The sequence below is a fragment of the Phocoena phocoena genome, chromosome 16, assembly GCF_963924675.1.
Source record: "Phocoena phocoena chromosome 16, mPhoPho1.1, whole genome shotgun sequence".
In the NCBI taxonomy this organism is placed as follows: Eukaryota; Metazoa; Chordata; class Mammalia; order Artiodactyla; family Phocoenidae; genus Phocoena; species Phocoena phocoena.
In genome coordinates this window covers 8,906,442-8,926,553 of record NC_089234.1, presented here as the reverse complement: position 1 = coordinate 8,926,553, position 20,112 = coordinate 8,906,442, and the positions used below count along the sequence as shown (strand labels likewise).

Genomic DNA, 20,112 nt, shown 5'->3' with positions numbered 1-20,112 from the left:
CATCCTTTTTCATCTTAAATATTAGATGAAAAAAATATATTTTTATTTGTTTAAGACAAGTACTTTCCAGAGTGGATGCATTTATTTTTCAGATGCAAATATATCACCTTACAACACATATACAATAGGTATAATTTCTGAAAATCATGTCTGCCAGAGAGAACTGCAGTCTCCTTGATTCATATGCCTTAATCCTTCAATGCAGAACCTCAGCATTTCACACTTTAATCAGAAAAGGGCTCCGGAAAGAAGAACCTGTATCAGCTCAGAAAAGGAGAGAATTCCTTCTACTTTCTGAGTTGATGGAGATCAAACAAGATGACTTCTCTCATTTTACATCAAACATAAAATCTAAAGTAATAATCCTAACAAAGAATAGGTCAGTTCTAATTTTTACTTTTCTATCCATAACTACAGTGTGACAACACAAAATTAATGGCCCCAATGTAAACCAATTTTACACATGCCAAATATCACATCTGATTTTTTATCTGAAATAAACAATAAAAAAGGTAATATGGTGATCTGAAATTAAAGGTTGCAAGTCTCAAGTACCCAGTTTTCTAAGATCAATTAGAAAAAGAAACAATATCAATCAAGTAGTCTAAGCATTTTGTATACCCGTAAAACATAAGGTCTTCCTAAAAATTAAGAGTATTCCAATCAAACACATATAAACTACCAACTAATGAAAAGCATTAGAAATCCTTAAAAAATTTGAACACTTTAAGCAACCCAGAGGTATATGTGAATTTCTTATAAAAGTGAAAAATATGGAAAACAAAAATAATTTTTGACCCTATCATGTTAACTCTTAGTGTACAGGATGAGATTTACAGTAACAGTCAGTTAAAATGAACACTGAGATTGCTTTACGTAAGTAAACGGTGATCCTCAACTGACATTAAATAGTTGCTTTGACTTTTTGGGGTTTGGATTTGTAATAAATATGTAATAAATATCTGTAGTACTTTGAACATGTTCAGTGCTATCTTTCTCCATTTGAAAGTCTTTCTCCAGAGTCATAATGTCTTAGAGGCATGCCAGAGGGTGGGGAGTTGGGACTTTGCAGCAAGTCCACTAACAAAGCAATCTTATTATCTATGTGCTCCTGGAGTTTATATATTCGCTGATCAATGTAGTCCATAAGTTTCTTTTCCATCAGTTCCATATTTTTAGAAAGAATCTTTTCCAAGTAGGAACAAATGGATTGCTCTTCCATTCTAAAAGTAAATTTAAAAAATAATAATGTAACAATTTTCCCTAATATTATAACAAAAACAACCAAACTGTAGTAAGATAAAGCAGCCAACACACATTGCTGAAATTTGTCTCCACAACTATACTGTCTCCATACAACACATTTCCAGGTTCTAAAATACACACTCAACAGGTGACCACAATCCTGAATGCCCAAAGCATTCTATTTCTTCAATTCTTTAAACATTTAAGAATATGAAAATGAAGATGATGGAATTTCTACCCTCAGAGAATGGCTCTTTAGAAAGGGTCCTTTTGATTTTGAGCTCCAAATCTAAAGTAATCTTGCAAGATTTTGTTAAGGTTTTCCAAGTACTTCCCCAAGCAACTGTACAATATAAATCGTTTTTTTTCTTTTTTAATCCACACAACTTTATTAAATTACTGGAAGCTTCTATGAACAACTGTGTACAGGCTTTTGTGTGGACAGACGTTTTCATTTCTCTGGATGAGTGCCCAGGAGCACAACTGTACGTTTACTTATTAGAAACTCTGCCAACATTTTTTTTTTTTTTTTTTTTTTTTTGCGGTACGCGGGCCTCTCACCGCTGCGGCCCCTCCCGTTGAGGAGCGCAGGCTCCGGACACGCAGGCTCAGCGGCCATGGCTCACGGGCCCAGCCGCTCCGCGGCATGTGGGATCTTTCCGTGTCCCCTGCACCAGCAGGCGGACTCTCAACCACGGCGCCACCAGGGAAGCCCCAAAATATTTTTTAGAGTGGCTGTACCATTCTAAAACCTCCCAGGATTTAAAATGAGATCCAGTTTCTCCACATCCTCATCAGTACTCGCTGTCGTTACCACTTTTAAACTTTTTATTTTAGCCATTTAAACAACTGTATAGTGGTATATTGTCGTTTTAATATGCGTTTCCTTAATAGCCATGAGGTCAGTCACACATCTTTTCATTTGCTTGTTTGCTTTTTGTACATCCTCTCTGATAAAATGTCTATGTCTTCTGCCCATGTTCTAATTGGATTTTTTTAATGTTGAGTTTTGACAGTTCTTTCTATATTTTAGATATGTCATTTGTTGGATAGGTAATTTGCCAATATTTTTCCCCACTTTGTAATTCATATTTTATTCCACTTAACAGAGTCGTTCACAGGGCAAAAGTATTACATTTTCATGTCATCCAATATATCAAATTTTCTATTACCTTGCTTTTGGTGTCATATCTAAGAAGTCTTGTCTTAGGTCCCCAAAGTTTGTCCCCTATGTATTATTAGAAAAGTTTTATAGCTTTATGTTTTACATTTAAGTCTACGATCCATTTTTTTTTTTTTTTTTTTTTTGTGGTACGCGGGCCTCTCACTGTTGTGGCCTCTCCCGTTGCGGAGCACAGGCTCCGGACGCGCAGGCTCAGCGGCCATGGCTCAGCTCACGGGCCCAGCCACTCCGTGGCATGTGGGATCTTCCCGGACCAGGGCACGAACCCGTGTCCCCTGCATCGGCAGGCGGACTCTCAACCACTGCGCCACCAGGGAAGCCCTACGATCCATTTTGACTTAATTTTTGTATAAGGTATGAGGTTTGGGTCATGGTTCACTTTTTGCCCTTCAGATATCCAATTGCTCCATCACCATGTGTTAAAAAGACTATTCTTCCTTTATTGAATTGCTGTTGCAACTCTGTCAAAAATCAGTTGAGCATATTTTTGTGGGTCTATTTCTGAGCCCTCCATTATGTTCCATTGACCTACGTGTCTGTCCCTCTGCCATCACTACATCATCTTGAATACTCTAACTACATAAGACTCGACACTGGGAAGAGTGATTCCTCCCACTTCATTCTTCTTTTTCAAAGTTGTTTTAGCTATTCTACCTCTTTTGTTTTTCATATAATTTTTAAAATGATCCTGCTTATGTCTGCCAAATATTGTGGTGGGATTTCAATATGCATAATATTAAGCCTGCATATCAACAGGGAGAACTGACAACTTTACTATGTTAGAAATCGAATTGGTAATTTAACAGTTTCCAGGAAAGAAATAACCAGGCCCAGCTGCTTTCCTTAGAGACTTCTACCAAACATCTTAAGAAGAGATAACACCAATTTTACACAATCTCTTCTAAGATGTAGAACTCATCTTATGAGGCCAGTATTACCCTCGTGAAAACCGGACAAAGACAGTACAAGAAAAATACAGACCAGTATCTCTAATGAATTAGATGCAAGAATACTCAGCAAAATATTAGCAGATCAGATCCAGCATTGTGTAAAAAAGAATTACAGCCCACAACCAAGTGGGATTTATTCTAGGTATACAAGGCAGGTTCCCTTTTTGAAATTAATGTAATTCCCCATATGAACAGACTACAGAAGAAAATTCATGATCATATGAATGGCCATAGGAAAAATACTTGACAAAATCCTATACCCATCTATGATGAAAGAAACTCCCAGGTAACTAGGAACCAAGGAACACTAAGCCTCACAGTCCCTGAGCAATCTGACTTCTTTCCACCTTTTACAGTCTTTGTATGTTTGCTGGATCATGTCCAGGGATTTTTATTGGTAAAGTGGGGGATCTGAGAGAAATGGGGACATTCCACCTCAGCTGGACACAGGAGCAGTTTTTACATCTGTTTAGGGTTTTTTTTTTTTCCTTTGGGATTTATTGTTCATTTGCTTTGTTTTGCTATATCACAAGTTAACATTGATTAGACTATCAACAACTAAAGATTGGAACGTCCCTGGTGGTCCAGTGGTTAAGACTCCGCGCTTCCAGTGCAGGGGCACGGGTTCAATCCCTGGTCGGGAGACTAAGAACTAAGATCCCGCATGCCACGCAGCACAGCCAAAACAAAAGAACAACAACAAAAAAATGAAAGACTATTGTTATCTTTCCTTATCCTTCCCAAATAAGAACCACTTGTTCAATAACGTCAACTCCTCAAATTGAATGCTACTGGAGACATTAAGAAAGTTTCAGCCAATACAACTCCCTCATTTTACATGGGAGAAAAGGCTAAGCCAAGAGATTTAAACAGTAAAGCAATAGTTAAGCTAGAACTATGATTAGAGTCCTGAATTCCAATCTAGCGCAAAATTTGGACACATTACATCTATATAAAGGATGGGGAACATACTAAACACTCAGCCACCCCTCAATCAAAGCAGGACTGGAAAAAACTGGAATTATGAGATCAGGGGATAAGGGCCTGTACACTAGAAATAATTCAGAGCTGAAAAATGTTTGGATGACTCCGAAATTAGCCTAGGTCACACACGATCTACAGAGGAAATCTGTTACAATGGCTCACTTCATACAATCAGGCAAAAAATGTACATATCATGGTCACCACAGCTCCTCTCCATTCATGCAGACAGCTCTCTACTCTGACCCTATCTGCTGCTTGTACCCCTTCCATCAGATGCCTGAGAAGTGCTCGGCACCTCCAGTTTTACCCACTTCTTTCAAAGCAATCCATCCTACTCTGCTGAGTATTTCTTTCCTATGTGTTAATGGTGAAATGTAAAAGCTCCTAAAATCCTCTCTGGAAACATTTTCAGGCAGTAGTTATTGAAACAAACCTGTTTTCCTCCACCTGCCTCCCCGCTCCTGTCCCCAATCTAAACCACACTTGTCTTAGGTACTCACGTAACACCAACAATGCCTTCGCCGGGCTTGGTGATGCTTTCCTGCCACTTGGTGTTGGGTCCCACACGGAGATGGTTCACTTGACTACACAGATTCTGCAGAACAGGCAGCAACTCAGAGTTACGTATATGTGAGTTGTCACTTGCTTTCTTTGGTAACAAAGAAGACACTGCATTCTTAAGATCATTCTCAGGAAGAGAATGGTTTTGTGAGACAATTTTACACTTTTGGAGGCTTGTCATATTTCCTCCACCAGCTGGCTGCGTACTTTTATCAATGTAAGCTTTTAAGTCTTCGGCCACGTTTCCAGATGTCAATCCAGTCCTGGAAGGGAAAGGTGTGGGGGTTGACTTGTCGAAGGCCCCTGAAACAGATGATGATTGCAGTCCGATCATGTGCTTGTATCCAGTGCTTCCCAAAACTGACTGAAGCTGCTGTCTGATGGGAATACAATTCTAAGCAAGGGAAATAAGAAAATGTTATTATTAACATGAGTGATAATGACAGGTAACCTCTGGAGTAACTCAGAGTCAGGCAACCTGCCTACTTTCATTTGATCCCCAGAACTTTCACATGGAGCAGGCTATAGCTACTATCCCAATATCAAGTTAGGAAACCAAGACTAAAGTTAACTTGGCCAAGGTAACACAGCTAGTCAGTGGCAGAAGCAGGACTGGAACCCAGGCCACCGAACTCCAGAGTCAGGACTTCTAATCATTTCACTAGTTTTGCTAAGGAAAATATTCAAATAAATACAAACATACTTAGTAAAATTGCACGGCCTTATTTTAATGTTTCCTTAATTTACGGTAATAAAATCGAGTACTCTCAATTCAGTCACAGTAATTGATAACTTTCATAGAATTAAAAATCATCTGCCTTGCACAGGAATAAAGATGCAGACGTAGAGAATGAGCTTGAGGACACGGGGAGGGGGAAGGGTAAGCTGGGACGAAGTGAGAGTGGCATCGACATATATATACTACCAAATGTAAAACAGATGGCACAGGGAGATCAGCTCGGTGCTTTGTGACCACCTAGACGGGTGGGATAGGGAGGGTGGGAGGGAGACGAAACAGGGAGGAGATATGGGTATATATGTATATGTATAGCTGATTCACACTCTTATAAAGCAGAAACTAACACACCATTGTAAAGCAATTATACTCCAATAACGATGTTAAAAGAAAAAAAAATACACAGGAAAAAAAAATCATCTGCCCAGCGTCACATATGGTAAGCCAACCTAAGGATATGCAACTTATTTTCACTGGAAGACAGACCAGATAGTTACATATTTAAAGTATGATGTTACATGAGTACTTCTGTGACATTTTCAATGACTAAGATGACCTACCTTTTGGCTAAGTCTGCCTTAATAATTTGTAGGGTAATGATTATGTTTTGTGGCCTCAACTCAACTGGCTATGCTATATTATTTCCTGAGAAGACTCAGGCTCACCTTTGAGAGCAGGTTACACTGTCTCCTACACAGGGCCATGTTCTTGCTATGCTCTTCGATTTTTCCACAAGAGAAAAGCAAAAGTACCTCTAGCCTATCTAACTGTTAAGTTATACACCTCCATCCTAAATTCTAAACACAGAACTCTACTAGGGATTCTTATAGGGGATATCATCTCATACTTAATGTTGCTCAGTATCTAGTGAGAGAGACTGAGAAAATTACACAAGATTGGGTGAAGACCCTCAGTCCGTATATTTTCTGGATATTCTAAAAAATGATTCTTGGATTAAGCCAGCCCCAAACTCATTCATTCAACAAATATTCACCACAAGTCTACTCTGTGTTAGGTACTGTCTCAGTCACTGGTAATAAGCCAGTGAACAAAACAAATGAAAATTGCTGATCTGTGGACACTACAATCTAGGGAGCAGGGAGAGACAAACAACAAAGAAAAAAAGAAAGAAAGACAATACATCCTGTGAATAGAGATGGTGATAAATACTTCAGGGAAAATATAGCAGGATAGGGGAATGACGGGAGCAGGGTCGTTGGTAGGGTGGGAACAACAAAGGCCCCACGGAACTTCTACTGAACTGCCTGTTGGAGAAACTCTCTTTATAAAGAAATCTTACCTTCTTCTATTGAATGCAAGTTTTGAAAAAATCTTAAATTATTCCTAAAAACGAGGATTACATACAACTATATTTACAAAATGTAAAAATTAGACAACTCTCCTTAGGTGAAAAGGAGCTTTGCTCAGTCATAAAGGAAACACTCAATTATTTTTGGTAGTGGCAAAATTCTGGTACTGCAAAAAAACTTTATGATAGAAAATTGAAAATGCTACAAAACAGCAATCACATAAATAGTGGAATCAATGTCAAAATCGTACACGAAAATTAATTTGGCAGAAATTATAATTTAAAAATCCAAATGCAATTAAGACATATGCTATATGAGTTTTTCTATTTTGATATACAGTAATATTTTATTATAATAAATTCACTGATTATAAAAATTAGTCATAGTTTTCTCAGATAAAAGCTCTCACGGTGATTATTTTTCACTTTGAATTAAATGTTAAGGAATTCACAGGTTAATCTCAATGGCAGTGCGGTAAGTGACCCAACCTCAGTTGCTGCTGACTATTCTTCTGCTCCTTTTGTTTGACTTTATTCAATGCTTAATTTTCTTGAGCTGTCGTATGTTGTCTTGCAAGGCACCTCAAACCCTTTTAGAAGTAGGCAGAAGAATATGTATAAAATAATTCATACGTACTTACTGTTTAGGGTCCGTGTCATTTTATGTGAAAAAAAAAATTACAGAGCAGCCTAAAAAAACATGAAAGCATTTATGTAGAATTGTGTCCACATACTTGTCCATGTGTATACTTCATTTCATATATGTACACATAGACCCCTGGATTTTTGAAAAACTGTTTATCTCTGAACATCTTGTAGGATTTCTCAAGACACTGTCTTTAACTTTTTTAATTATAAAGAATTTGAACAAGTATCACCTTGAAAATGCAAGAAAAAAGATCTTTTTACTTTTTTAAGATGAAAAAGGTAAACAGTGAAAACCTTGAAGAACTGAATATATTTCTGTTGAGAAAATGGGGCACAGCTTTCCCTCAGATAACATTAAATGACAACTATGCCAGGCACTTTGATTCAGAATTCCTACTCAATTATTCTAAATTGCTAAAGCAAAAACAAATGAAAGTCAGCACATGTGAACTTTAAATACAAGGAAATAAGAAATCACTTTAAGAAACTTTCCAGGAAACAAGGAACCACAAGGCAAAGGTGAAGCAGGGAGTCTAGAAAGCTGCTCCCCAGGTCCTTTCTTTCCTCATCAGGACAGGCCCTGCCCCAATTAACATATGAAGGTTCCAAACAGTGTGGGTTTACACCCCTTCCATAGAAGGAGAGGTTCTGATCATGAAACATCCCTACTTTATACTCAACAGATAGTTACAGAGCTTATATGACACTTTCCAGGAAGACGTCCCATGGATTCCTTGTTTGTGGACAAAAGCAATCCTAGAGAACCAGGTATATCCTGTGAGAATCATTCATAAATATAGCCTCCCCACGAGAAAGAAGACTTTTATTAGCATGTTTAAAAGACGATTTAACAGGATCACCTTCTTTCTTCCCCAGGGGGTTTCCCAAATGTCCCCATAGATAATGATTTAGCACGTGTGTTGGGGGGTTACAACACACGTGCTGTTGGTTGGAGGACTTGTGTTTCTATATGATAGAAAATGCGACAAGGACACACACCAAGCTTGGGAATAGGATGAGAGTTGGGAGAGCCCTCTTACAATAGACCTTATGTACTTGTGAATGGACGGAAATTCATAGCAAAGAAAATGTATTATTTTGGGAATGAAACAAAAAACCCTAAAAACATGGGCAAAACCCCCCACAAACTACTATTCACGTCATTTCTTTTCCAAAGTCAAGGTTTTAAAACATAAAAATCAGTCCATGAACTGATTTTACTTAATTCATTAACCCTCTCTAATGTTTCCAAAATTTTCCACACACAAAAACTTTGTTTTTAAATGTTTAATCTCTATGTCCACTGGATCCTTCCCCTCAAACATCTGTTCTTAAAATATGCCATGCATAAGACTCATCTGGCATTGCCTGTATAAGAGGGTGAGTCCTGGATCACAACCAGTGTTTCACTGGTGAGGGCCAGGATTCTGCACTTTATAAACATGCCAAGGGATTCTGATACCAGCAGGTTCCTTATCCCCATCATTCTTGAAACAACCCACTTTACCCTGGCTACCTCCACATTCTAACTACCCATTTACTATCTAATCCCTCAAAATCTGGTTTCTATCTCATCACTATTCAAACTGACCCCCTGAAGATCTCCAAGGGGTATTTAGTTGATAATCCAAAGGGCATATATATTATAGAAAATTTACTCGGAGCCATAAACTAGACAGACAGGTCCTCTTTGCACAAAGCTTGTATCTTAATGAGGTACACAGAACAACACATAAACAAAAACAGGCAAGAAAGCGCTGATGAACATATATGATACAGATTTGGAGGAAGAGGCTAATATTTTAATCAGGGTGGTTAGGGAAGGTGTCATTCAAGATGGAACGTTTAAGATGAGGTTGAAATAGCAAGAAAAAGGCAGACTTGCTAAGGCCAGGAAGAGAGGATTCTGGCCAAAGAGAACAGTTAAGAGGGCAAAGGTCCTGAGGTGGGAGTACGTCTGGATGTTTGTGGAATGCCCACATCAGAATGTCTAGAGCAAGGCATCTAAGGAGATGCAGCAGCAGATGAGGCTGAGGAGGTAACGAGGGCCCAGATCTCAGATGAGAGCGTAAGGAACCTGGATTAGTTCTGAGTGTCAGGGAAAGCTGTCAGGGGACTTGACACAGGGGACGTGGAGTCCGATGAGGTCATGCTGGCTGCACTGTGGAGAGGGAGAGTGGTGCAGGAGGACCAGCTAGGAGCCTCCTGAGGTATGGAGGTGAGATGCTAGTGCCAGAGCAAGGAGAGAACGGACGCTGTTCATTTCACAGCTCTCCTTTCCATGCTTTCCGAGATCATCAGCAACTCTCCTGCTCTCCTGTGTCTGCCTGTCGATCCAACGATCCTCGTCCTAAATTAATATTGGCAAATCTCACAAAAGTTATGTAAGTTTTTAAACTCATATTATTGGTTTCAAGCTTTCATCCTATGATCTTACCAGTATTATCGTTTAGATTGTAAACACGAAGAAATTTATCCTCAAAAAGAGGAAGTGATGCCAAATAACACAGAACTAAGAGCTTTGAATTCAGGTCTCCTGACATCAGATCTCTTGCGACTCTTAAGCACTGCTGTGTCCTGCTCTTCTGGTTCCCTTTTCCTCTCCCCGTATTCTTAGCAAACGCACCTACTCTCCCAGGGTCTTCCTTCCTGGCTCCGGTCTCTCCCCTCACCCCCTTCCCCATCATCTACTAGGCATGCTCCTCCCAAACCTCCCTCCACTCCACCAGCCCCACCTGTGTTTCCATAGCCTCACATCATCATCCCAGGCCATGTGTTATTCACACCTAAAACTCAACACTCCCAAATTAAACTCCTTTCCCCCAAGTCGCTCCCCGCCTTGGGTTCCATGTATATTATGGTATCACCATTTTCCAAACTTTAGTTTCACGTTTGATTCTGTTTTTCTCCCACAGAACCCATCTTAAGTTAGTTGTCAAGTCCCAATGGCCCCACTGTTGTAGCATCTCACAATCCAGCATCAGGTTACTCCTTCCAAGTTCAGACTCTCATTAACTGTCCTCTGGATGATGGAAGTAACACAGAGCTGCTTTCCTTCCTGTAGCCTCACTTTCTGTTGACGCATCTTTCCTACTGACTCATCTTACACATAATAGCGGGTTAAATTTATTAAAACAGAGCTAAAAAACACCCACAAACTCTGTAACATCATTCAAAATCCTCTAAGATCCAGCCCCAGTCTACCTGAAACTTCCCCTCTCACTTATTCACTCCAGAGAAATGAACTTCTGTTCATTTCCTAGCTACATCCTATTCCTCTAGCACTGAAGATTTAATCCATACTGTTCTCTACCTCTTAAGTTGCATCCCTCCAAATTTACTTGCCTAACCCCACCCTTCCTCTTTAAAGGCCTAGACAAAACGCTACTTCCTTTAATAAGCCTCTCTTAGCATTCCTCATCATTCCCCACTTAGATACCCTGACTCTCCTAATAAGACTACAAATAAAGATCCTTAAAGACAGGCTGATCTTTGAATCTTCGAAAGTTAACCAAAACAGTGTCTTATACTTCAAGAAGGAGCTTAATAAATGCTTGCTGAATGAATAAGCAAAGAGAATTCACAGGAAACTGTGACGTCTGTACCAAAAACACTTTTTTTGCAACATGCTATTTTTACCTAAGTCAGTAAAGGTAACAGTCAAATCAATAATAAAAGTTGAGGGACTTCCCTAGTGGTGCAGTGGTTAAGAATCCGCCTGCCAATACCAGGGACACAGGTTCAAGCCCTGGTCTGGGAAGATCCCACATGCCACGGAGCAACTAAGCCCGTGTGCCAGAACTACCGAGCCTACACTCTACAGCCCACAAACCACAACTATTGAGCCCGCATGCCACAACTACTGAAGCCCCCACGCCTAGAGCCCGCACTCTGCAACAAGAGAGGCCACCACAATGAGAGGCTGAGCACCGCAATAAAGAGTGGCCCGTGCTTGCTGCAACTAGAGAAAGCCCACGCACACTAACGAAGACCCAACACAGCCAAAATTAATTAATTAAATAACTTATTTAAAAAAATACAAAATTTAAAAACTAAAAAAAAAAAAAAAAGAATTCTGAACCAAAATAAATTGTTAAAAAAAATAATAAAAGTTGAAAGGAAAAAATTTATGTCACCACACGTCTTTGTAAGAATCCATTGTTTAAAGAATGTTAATGGTATTTGGAAAGAAATCCATTTCTACTCACCTGCTGTTGGAATCTAACCATATTCATCAGTTGCTGAGCTCCAGGTGATAACTTTGACCCCAAGGACTCCATGATGGTTTGGACCCTCTCCAGGTCTATCCTTGATCCTAGAGCAGGACAGCCTGCTGAAGAATTTGCCGAAACTGGCCTCATGTGTACCACAACTTTACTGATAAACACACACTGCTTTTCACCAAAGGAGAGCAACTAATATAAAACAAAAGTTCAGGAAAATTAATAATGCTAATAAAAACAATCATTATTTAAGGTCACTTCTTGTTAATACTGCGGTAAGACTGAAGCATTCAAGAATCTGAAAATTAACTTCAAGTACATTTTTAAGTTTTCTCTAGTCATAGTCAGAAAAAGGCTAAAAAGTACTACATGAATTTAAAAAGTCTTACTGCAACTAAAAAATTAAGTGTAAATAATGTTTTACTTAATAATTTGAGGAATTAAGGATAAACTATACCAATCTGAAACCTTAACATACTGAAACTTGCTATAATACTATTTAATACAAAATAAGACTCTCTAGAAACCCATGCAAGTATTTGCTGAAATACTAAACATAAGTCAGTATTTTAGAACTTAAAATGAATTCTAAAGGAATTCTAAGAGAATGTCCAGATGACTTAAGAGAGCGCAATGGTTTACATATAGAAAAGATGAGTTCACGATGATTTTCTAACTTGTGAAAAGAGTAAATAAAGGTCAAGCTTTGACCCTAGCTCATCTGGCTTCTATCCCAGTAGCTTTTCCAATACTTTATGCTTCTTCACGTTGTCCATGCTTCTAAACCAAAAGACATTTCATGTGTGGTGTAGGACAACAAAGTAGCAAAGTGGAACAAACACAGCATTTAGAATCAGAGAGACCTGTGTTCAGTGATGGCTCTGCCCGGGTGACCACGGGCAAATGCCAAACTTGAGTCAGGAGTAACATGAGTTCACATGGTTGTTATGAGGATTATGTGTTAAAATTTCCAGTATATATCATTGAGTAAGTGCTCAAACATATGCATCAATTACTATTACTTTTAACTTACATATACTATTGGCCCAGAAGAAGCCTTCATACAAACCCAAGGATTTCCCTAAATGAAACACTCTTTCACTCCCTGGTACTTCCACAGCACAGTTTCAAATACCATTCACCTTCACAGACATAACAAACCCATATATCACACAAAGACACAGGCGAACACAGACCCATGATCTAAAAACTCAGTGTGGCACCAAAGATGTGACTGTCATCAACAAGTAAGTAAATACCTCATGAAATGTAAACACCCACATTCCAACCTCCATATTATCCCTGTTCTGCTTTTTAACCCCCAAGCCCTTCTCACTAGCGAATGTAGTACCTATTTTACACACTGAGTCAACCTATTATCTGTCTTGCCCACTATAATATTAGCAATGTGAGGGCTCCATTCCAATTTATTTCATAACTGCCAATTCCTGAATGCCAAGTACAGTATCTGGCATCAATAGGCACTCCAGTATTTGTTGGATGAATGAATCACCTTATTTAAATGACTTCAGAAGCTATTAGTATATACACCTAAAACAACATCTTGGGATAATCAGTTCTGTGCTCTTCTCTAAGTAATAATCAGCATAGAATTTTAGAGATAAAAATAATCCAAGATTTATTTTCCTTAGTCCCCTAATATTACCCATGAAGTAGGTCCAAACAGGTGAAGAAACTTGCCCAAGGTTATTCTGCTAGTCAGCAAAAGAGCTCACTTAATAGTCAGGGCTTATGATTTCCAGCTCCATACCCTTTCCCTAGATCTGATAACATCAGGAAAGTTCACCTTAACAATATTTTTCATGCTGAAGACAGCAGTCCAAATTCCTTTAACTTTGTGGTGCCCTTGTCCGAAACTTCTCTAACTATATTCTATCTTTCTCCATATTTTGGGACCAAAACTGCTTGTGCTTTTTTTTTGGCACCTAAGTTTTATATAAAGACAAAAAATCTTTTAAACGTATGTATTATTGTAAATAAACTATACCTCGATTTAAAAATATTTTTTATCACAGTTTTTCAAGGCTTAAAAGTACAATACCACTGTATTATCAATCGTACATGTAATGACATTGCTGTAAATAATAAATGTTCAAATTTTGAAAGAGGTAGACAATTATTTAGAAAAGAATTTCTTTTTACATGTTTACTAAGTATTTCTGAACTAAAACCAGGGACCAAGCTGGACTAACTACATTACCAAACCTACAGATAATAAGTATATATAGTAGAAAAACAACTGTAGTTTTCAAATTAGTTAAAATTTAGCAATGACTTACCTTTATTTTACAAGCATGTGTGGAAGACTCCAATTTTAGATATTTTTTGTACAAAATAATCTTTTCATGTTCACTAAAAATAAAAAAGATTTAATTTATTAAAAAAATTTACATATTATCACTTTTAACGGTTACATTTAAAATTAAAAGTTTCCAGGACAATATTTAAATCCTTGGATTCAGTTTTCCTGGTGAGGCATAAATAGCTGGGACTTCCTACTGAAGTGCACTGACTACAAAGAAAACATCTGCCACTTACTAGCTGTATAAGAAAATGAAATTAGATATCAAATGTATACTTACGTGGCACAGAGCACACTGTAAAGCTCAATAACATACCCATTATGTCCAACATGCACGGTATATAAAACACTTCGTATTTTGATTCATATTAAGGAGAGATTAGGTCAGAATCTTTGTAAGAAATCAGAAAAAAAAATCAAGAAGTATAAAAATGGGTTAAATAACTATACGGGTATGGCACAGTGTTGGGCTCACGCACTATGTGTAAAGCGTTTCCTACAGGAAAATGTTCAAAGTTCCAGACTGATAGACAACTTAATTGTTGGAAAACAGATCGCTGTGAGTTAAAGAAAACAGACAAGAAACACTTACCAGAACTTCATCTGATCACAGTCTTCCACTAACTAGCTATGATCTTTTACCAACTACTCTCTTCCACTAGCTTCAATTTTCACGTTTATAAGAACAACTAGGCTGATCTAGACTGTCTTTAAGATCCCTAAAGGTCTAAACATTTATGTCTGCTGTTATGTTTTTATCTTCTCTCCCCTAGTATCTGGCACCAATGTCAGATACAATGTCAGAGAATCAATAAATATCACAAAAGCTCAAGAAAATAAAACACTACTTCAGAAGAACACTTCCACACGCATACGTCACAAACCTGTTATCCAGAACATTACAAACATTCTTGCCCCTACTGGTTCCACAGTACTCCTCTCCTGAGTATACTTCCATATTTCTTGCTGAACTTAAAATGCCAATAGAAACGATTTCTTCACCTCCAGGAGGGTCACATCTCAGGTAAAGGAAGCAGGGGTTTTCATCTTGGCTGTTCACGTTCCTTTTCAAAATCACCAGATCCTGGCTGAAAAGAAAATGAAGAATATTATACAGTTCTCTGAACACTGTCATTCCCACTTAATGGGCCACAGGGGTTGACATGTTATCCTATTCATTTACATTTGCATTTGGAGTCCAAGCGCCTTGCAAAGCACTGACGAAATGCTCAATACAGAATTCTCAAGGAAATGATGCTTTATAGGTGAGGGCTCTCCACTCTCTTTTCCCTCGACTTCTGTAATACATTCTAAGCGACCTCCTATAATTGCCTGTCCAGTTAATGAAATATATGTACTGGGCAGCTAGTGTAAATTAAAAAACAGTTCAGAAGTGGGGGTGGGGCGGGGTGCAGAATGGAATAAAGGACCAAAGTGTGCCATTTTCAAAACTAAGCTGAGGAAGATTTTCGACATCTGGATTTTTTTTTAATGCCTCTTTTGGTCGACAGGAGATTTTTGTTTCGGGACAGAAAGGCGGTTCTGATCCCGACAGGGGGCCTCAGGAGCCGACGTGACGGACGCAAGGGGGAAGGGGGTGAAACGCCGAGTCTTCAGGTCACCTGCCCCCCGTCCCCTGCGCCCGACGCCCACGCCAGAGTCGCCTCCTCTTTCCCGCGGGCCCGCCACCCGGGACCTGCCCCCTCGCCCTCGCCGCCCGCACAGACCCGTCACCGGCTCGGCTCCGGGCCCAAACCCTCTCCCCTCACGGCCCCCGCCTCCCCTCCAGGCTCCCCCAGGAGCGTGGCTGGCACCGAGCACAATCCCAGTCCCCGCCGGCCCGGCGCACCCGGTGGCAGGCGGCGCCAGCAGCTCCTCCCAGTCGGCGTCCCGGGCGCCGAGATCAGACCGGGTGAGATGGAGACTCTGGGCCAGGGCTCCGCACGCGGCATCCCAGGAAGAGGCCAGCGGCGGAGGGCGGGTCAGTGGCGGGTGTGCGGTCTCGGTCTCCATCTGGCCACCTACACGCCAGGCCAGCTCCGGAACCTCTCTTACAGCTCTTTAATTTCCGCCAGACTGAGGGACTGTAAAGGAACGGAGCGACTTCCCCCTCGTCCGGCTGCAAACCCCAGAGCCGCAGCTTCTCGCCGGGGTGGGGAGAGACCAGCTACCGTAAACGCGCATGCGCGCGACGGCCCGTTTGGGCAGATGATGCAAAATCTGCGGCGGCAGAGCTGGAGTCAGGCGCATGCGCACTGACAGCCTGGTCCAGCTGCTGGGCTGTGCGCAGGCGCCATGCGGTGCGCGTGGGAACCCAGTGGTAGTTTGACGTTGGACCCGGAGATGTCGTGTGGATGCCGGTGTCTGGACCTACCCGCAGGGTCGGTCCGGTGAGGAGAGTACGTCGTGAGGTAGGTGTGGTGTCGTGGCTCTCGAGACCTGAAGGACCTCGTCCCGACCCTTGCTGTCTGTGTCGCGGACGCCGAGCCTTTCCGCGGACTGCGGTGGGGTGCGGGGGGCTGGGGACGCGGCGGCCGGGCAGTGGAGTCGCCTTTTCAGAAAGTCCTCAGCCCGCTCCGCACACGCGCTCTCTCCTCCGAGGGTGTCAGGTGGGTGCCGGTCGTTCGGCTTTAGCTGAGGAGGAGGTTGGGACGGTGTCGCCCTTGGTGTGGGGCCGGGGCGGGTGGCGTCTGAGGAAGGTCTGTGGCCCTGGCGCTTCGCCCTGTCAGTTGGCCTGGGCCGTCCTCGTGTCCCCCGGGCTGGGTGGAAGGTGGAGAAAGGCCTGGGCCCGAAGGGGGGTGGGGTCTGCTCTCCCGGCCCCGGGAAGAGCGAGCAGGACGGCGGCCTCGGGTCTGCGGTGGAGCAGAATGCGAGCTGGAGCTGAAAGACCCTGAAGCTTTGGGTCCGGGGAAGTGGGAGCGGGTGGCTCTTCCCAGATGCCCCCTGGATAGGAAGGTAGATGGTCCCTCCCCACCACCACTATCTGTCCCCTTCCTGAAGAGGCCTGTGCAGGTGAGTTTTCCACCTTTTGAAAGAAAAAAGGGAGTTAGAATATAGAAAAGTGGAATGTCAGAGTTCCAAAGGCCTTGAGTGTAAAGGGCCTAATTTGCAAAGGTGTTTTAATACTGCCGACGCATTCTCGGTTGTCTACATCAGTATTTTTGTCTTATAGTTCCTGCTTCCTATATATTAACTTTAATTCACAGGACCAGCTTTGGACAGCCCAAAGAAAATAGGCTCTTTATCAGAAACACCCATCTCCACTTTAAGGAGCCAGGTCAGTACTATCACCTGGACTTTGACTTTCTTGAATAAGGCTGAAGGACCAAGAGTCAGGAAACTACACTCCTATTGTCTCCCCTTTTTTTTCCGCACAGCCAGTAAATCACCAAATCTTGGTTTTCTTAGGGGAAACCTGTTCTATCTTTCTTCATCTCTGCTTCTTCTGTTTTCAAACACTAGCTTTCATTTGAACAGTTCCGGGAGCTTCTTTACTGTCATCAGCCTTCGTTCTCAACCACTTCCACTCCATCCTCTGCACTGCCCTCTTTTCCTTCCGGTGCTTGCTGCTCCCACCTGCCTCCCTGCCCTCCCATCTCCCCCACCTTTGCACAGCCTTTTCCCTCTGGAACGCCTGTTCTTTTGGAACGGGGAAAATCCTGTGCATCGTTCAAAATGAAGCAGATCCCCACTCTGCTATAGAATTAAACCCATTTCTCTGTACTACCCTTATACTTTTAATTTATGTCAAAGAAAAACCCAAACTGGACAGTAAAAGCAGATTTTATTCAGAACTATATAATAGGGGAAAAGACCTCAGTGTAGGACCAGGATCAATTCTGAACACAGCATGGACAAGTAAGAATTTAAAGCCAAGGAGCAGGGTAGGGGGGTCAGTGGATAGAAAATTACTAATGAGAAACCTCAAGGGTCAAGATGATTGTGCCTGAACCTAACAGAATTCTTGCTGGTGAGAGGCCAGGGTTATTAGACATCACCCAGGGGATGATGGAAGATGAGGAACCTGATTAGCTATCAAGGGTGGTCAGATATGGAGGATGGGGGATTTGGAATTAAAATAAGTTGACTAAATTGACTTAGCAGTGTTCTTGCTAAAACTAGATTTTACAAGGAAATGCCCAGATGAGCCTAGGAGAAGGTTCAGGAGCCTGAATAAAGTTTGGCCAGGCAAGAATCTTTGTCAGGTACCATAGTACCTCTTATGATTCTCTTATGGTTTCCGACTTTATCAGTTTACATATTTGTGTTCCCTACTATGTAGGCTTGCTGAGGTTAGTAATTATTTTATGCCTGGTAAAGGGGTTGAGTACAGGTTTGTTGTATGGAATTGATAGATTGGTGAGAGTTGGCTGGCAGCTTTATCACAAAATAAGAGATGCAGAAAAAGGCAAAAATAGTAAATTCAAGCTTATGCTTTTTTCTTCACAGCCAGGGTGGTGGTTGTTCAGAACTGACCTCACTCTTAATACGATAAATTGCTCTCATCATGAATTGCAACTGATATTTTGGCCCTATTTTTCCCCTTGAAATAAATCATAAAATAGATGTTGGAAACTTACCACCAATATCACTAGCATGTACTATGCAATTCTTTCACTCACTTATTTTAAAGTTTATTACAGCTTAATGTGTAAGAACTCAATATGCTCTTTAGAGGCATATTTCCAATCTGTTTTCAGGATATGAACCAATGCATATTTGAAAGGTACATTTTAGAAAGAAGTGACTTGTGGTATTAATTTTCTTGGGCCCATTCATTTAGTAATATGACGGTTGAGGTATTGACCATCTTAATTTTAAGTAGAGTGAGTTCTTACTGTATTTGCCCTGCCTTTTACCCAGGAGTATACTTCCCAGCAAGGTGGTTATAGGAACTTAACTTTCCTCCCAGCTGGTACCACTTGAGTTGTACCTCTTCTCCGCCCTTCCTGTTCTTTCTGGTCCCTGCAGGCCCTATGGTTGCCTGGAGTTCCTTCTTCTCACCCTGCCTCAATGCTGGACCTGCAATTAAGTTAGAAGCGGGAAAGAAAGAGTAACCTTCCTACCCCTTTTTCCCCAACTTCATTTATAGCTGCTCGCTACCGCCACATCATTTATAACCTCTGTTCTGGTTAGTCCAACATTGCTGGACTGTATACAGTTTTCAGTACAGCCTGGCTTCAGCCTTTCTGAAGACATGTAGAAATTATGGGGAAGCTCTTGATGTGTAGCTAAATCTGCCTACATCCATGATTATCACCTGTGTGGCACCTTCTTATCCTAAAGCTGTTTTTGTAGTAAAGGGTTAACCTGTGAAGCGTGGGATGGTCAAAACTTGCCCACATTCCAAAGAAAGACCTGGTTCCTGACCAACTCCTGTCTTATTCTCTAAGCTGCTGGAATATCTGCTTAATAAAATTGTCTTTTTAACTATGGGCCTCAGCCCCACCAGCTAGGTTGTGCTAACAGTGTGATGTGTGGTGAGGGCTATACCCTTTTTTTTTTAAATATAAATTTATTTACTTATTTTTGGCTGCTTTGGGTCTTTGTTGCTGGGCACGGGCTTTCTCTAGTTGCGGCAAGTGGGGGCTACTCTTCGTTGTGGCATGTGGGCTTCTCATTGCGGTGGCTTCTCTTGTTGCAAAGCATGGGCTCTAGGGCACATGGGCTTCAGTAGTTGTGGCACGTGGGCTCAGTAGTTGTGGCACACGGGCTTAGTTGCTCCGCAGCATGTGGCAACTTCCCGGACCTAGGCTTGAACCTGTGTCCCCTGCCTGGGCAGGTGGATTCTTAGCCACTGCGCCATCAGAGAAGCCCCCAGGGCTATACTCTTTTAGTTTGGCCTCTGAAGAGGGTAAAGACTGAGAAACTAATGTCAGCACATTGATGCTCCATGCCTACCTGATTGACCCCCAATAAAAACCTTGAACACCAAGACTCAGGTGAGCTT

At 41.3% G+C, this 20,112-nt stretch overlaps 1 protein-coding gene across 1 annotated transcript; it reads right to left on the bottom strand.

Moving 5' to 3' along the window:
* Positions 1-988: 988 nt before the first annotated feature.
* Positions 989-16,175, bottom strand: LOC136136655 (ATPase PAAT-like). Its single transcript, XM_065894886.1, has 6 exons — positions 16,012-16,175; positions 15,047-15,250; positions 14,140-14,212; positions 11,825-12,031; positions 4,863-5,317; positions 989-1,223 (listed from the first exon to the last, which is right to left on the bottom strand). The coding sequence occupies exons 1-6, from the start codon at positions 16,173-16,175 to the stop codon at positions 989-991; spliced, it is 1,338 nt and encodes a 445-aa protein (XP_065750958.1).
* Positions 16,176-20,112: the final 3,937 nt, after the last annotated feature.

Coding starts and splice junctions, on each gene's coding strand:
- LOC136136655 (XM_065894886.1), bottom strand. CDS start 16,175: ATGGAGACCGAGACCGCACACCCGCCACTGACCCGCCCTCCGCCGCTG. Junction 15,251..16,011: donor CTGGCGCCGCCTGCCACCGG/GTGCGCCGGGCC, acceptor TTTTCTTTTCAG/CCAGGATCTGGTGATTTTGA. Junction 14,213..15,046: donor TGTAATGTTCTGGATAACAG/GTTTGTGACGTA, acceptor TTTTATTTTTAG/TGAACATGAAAAGATTATTT.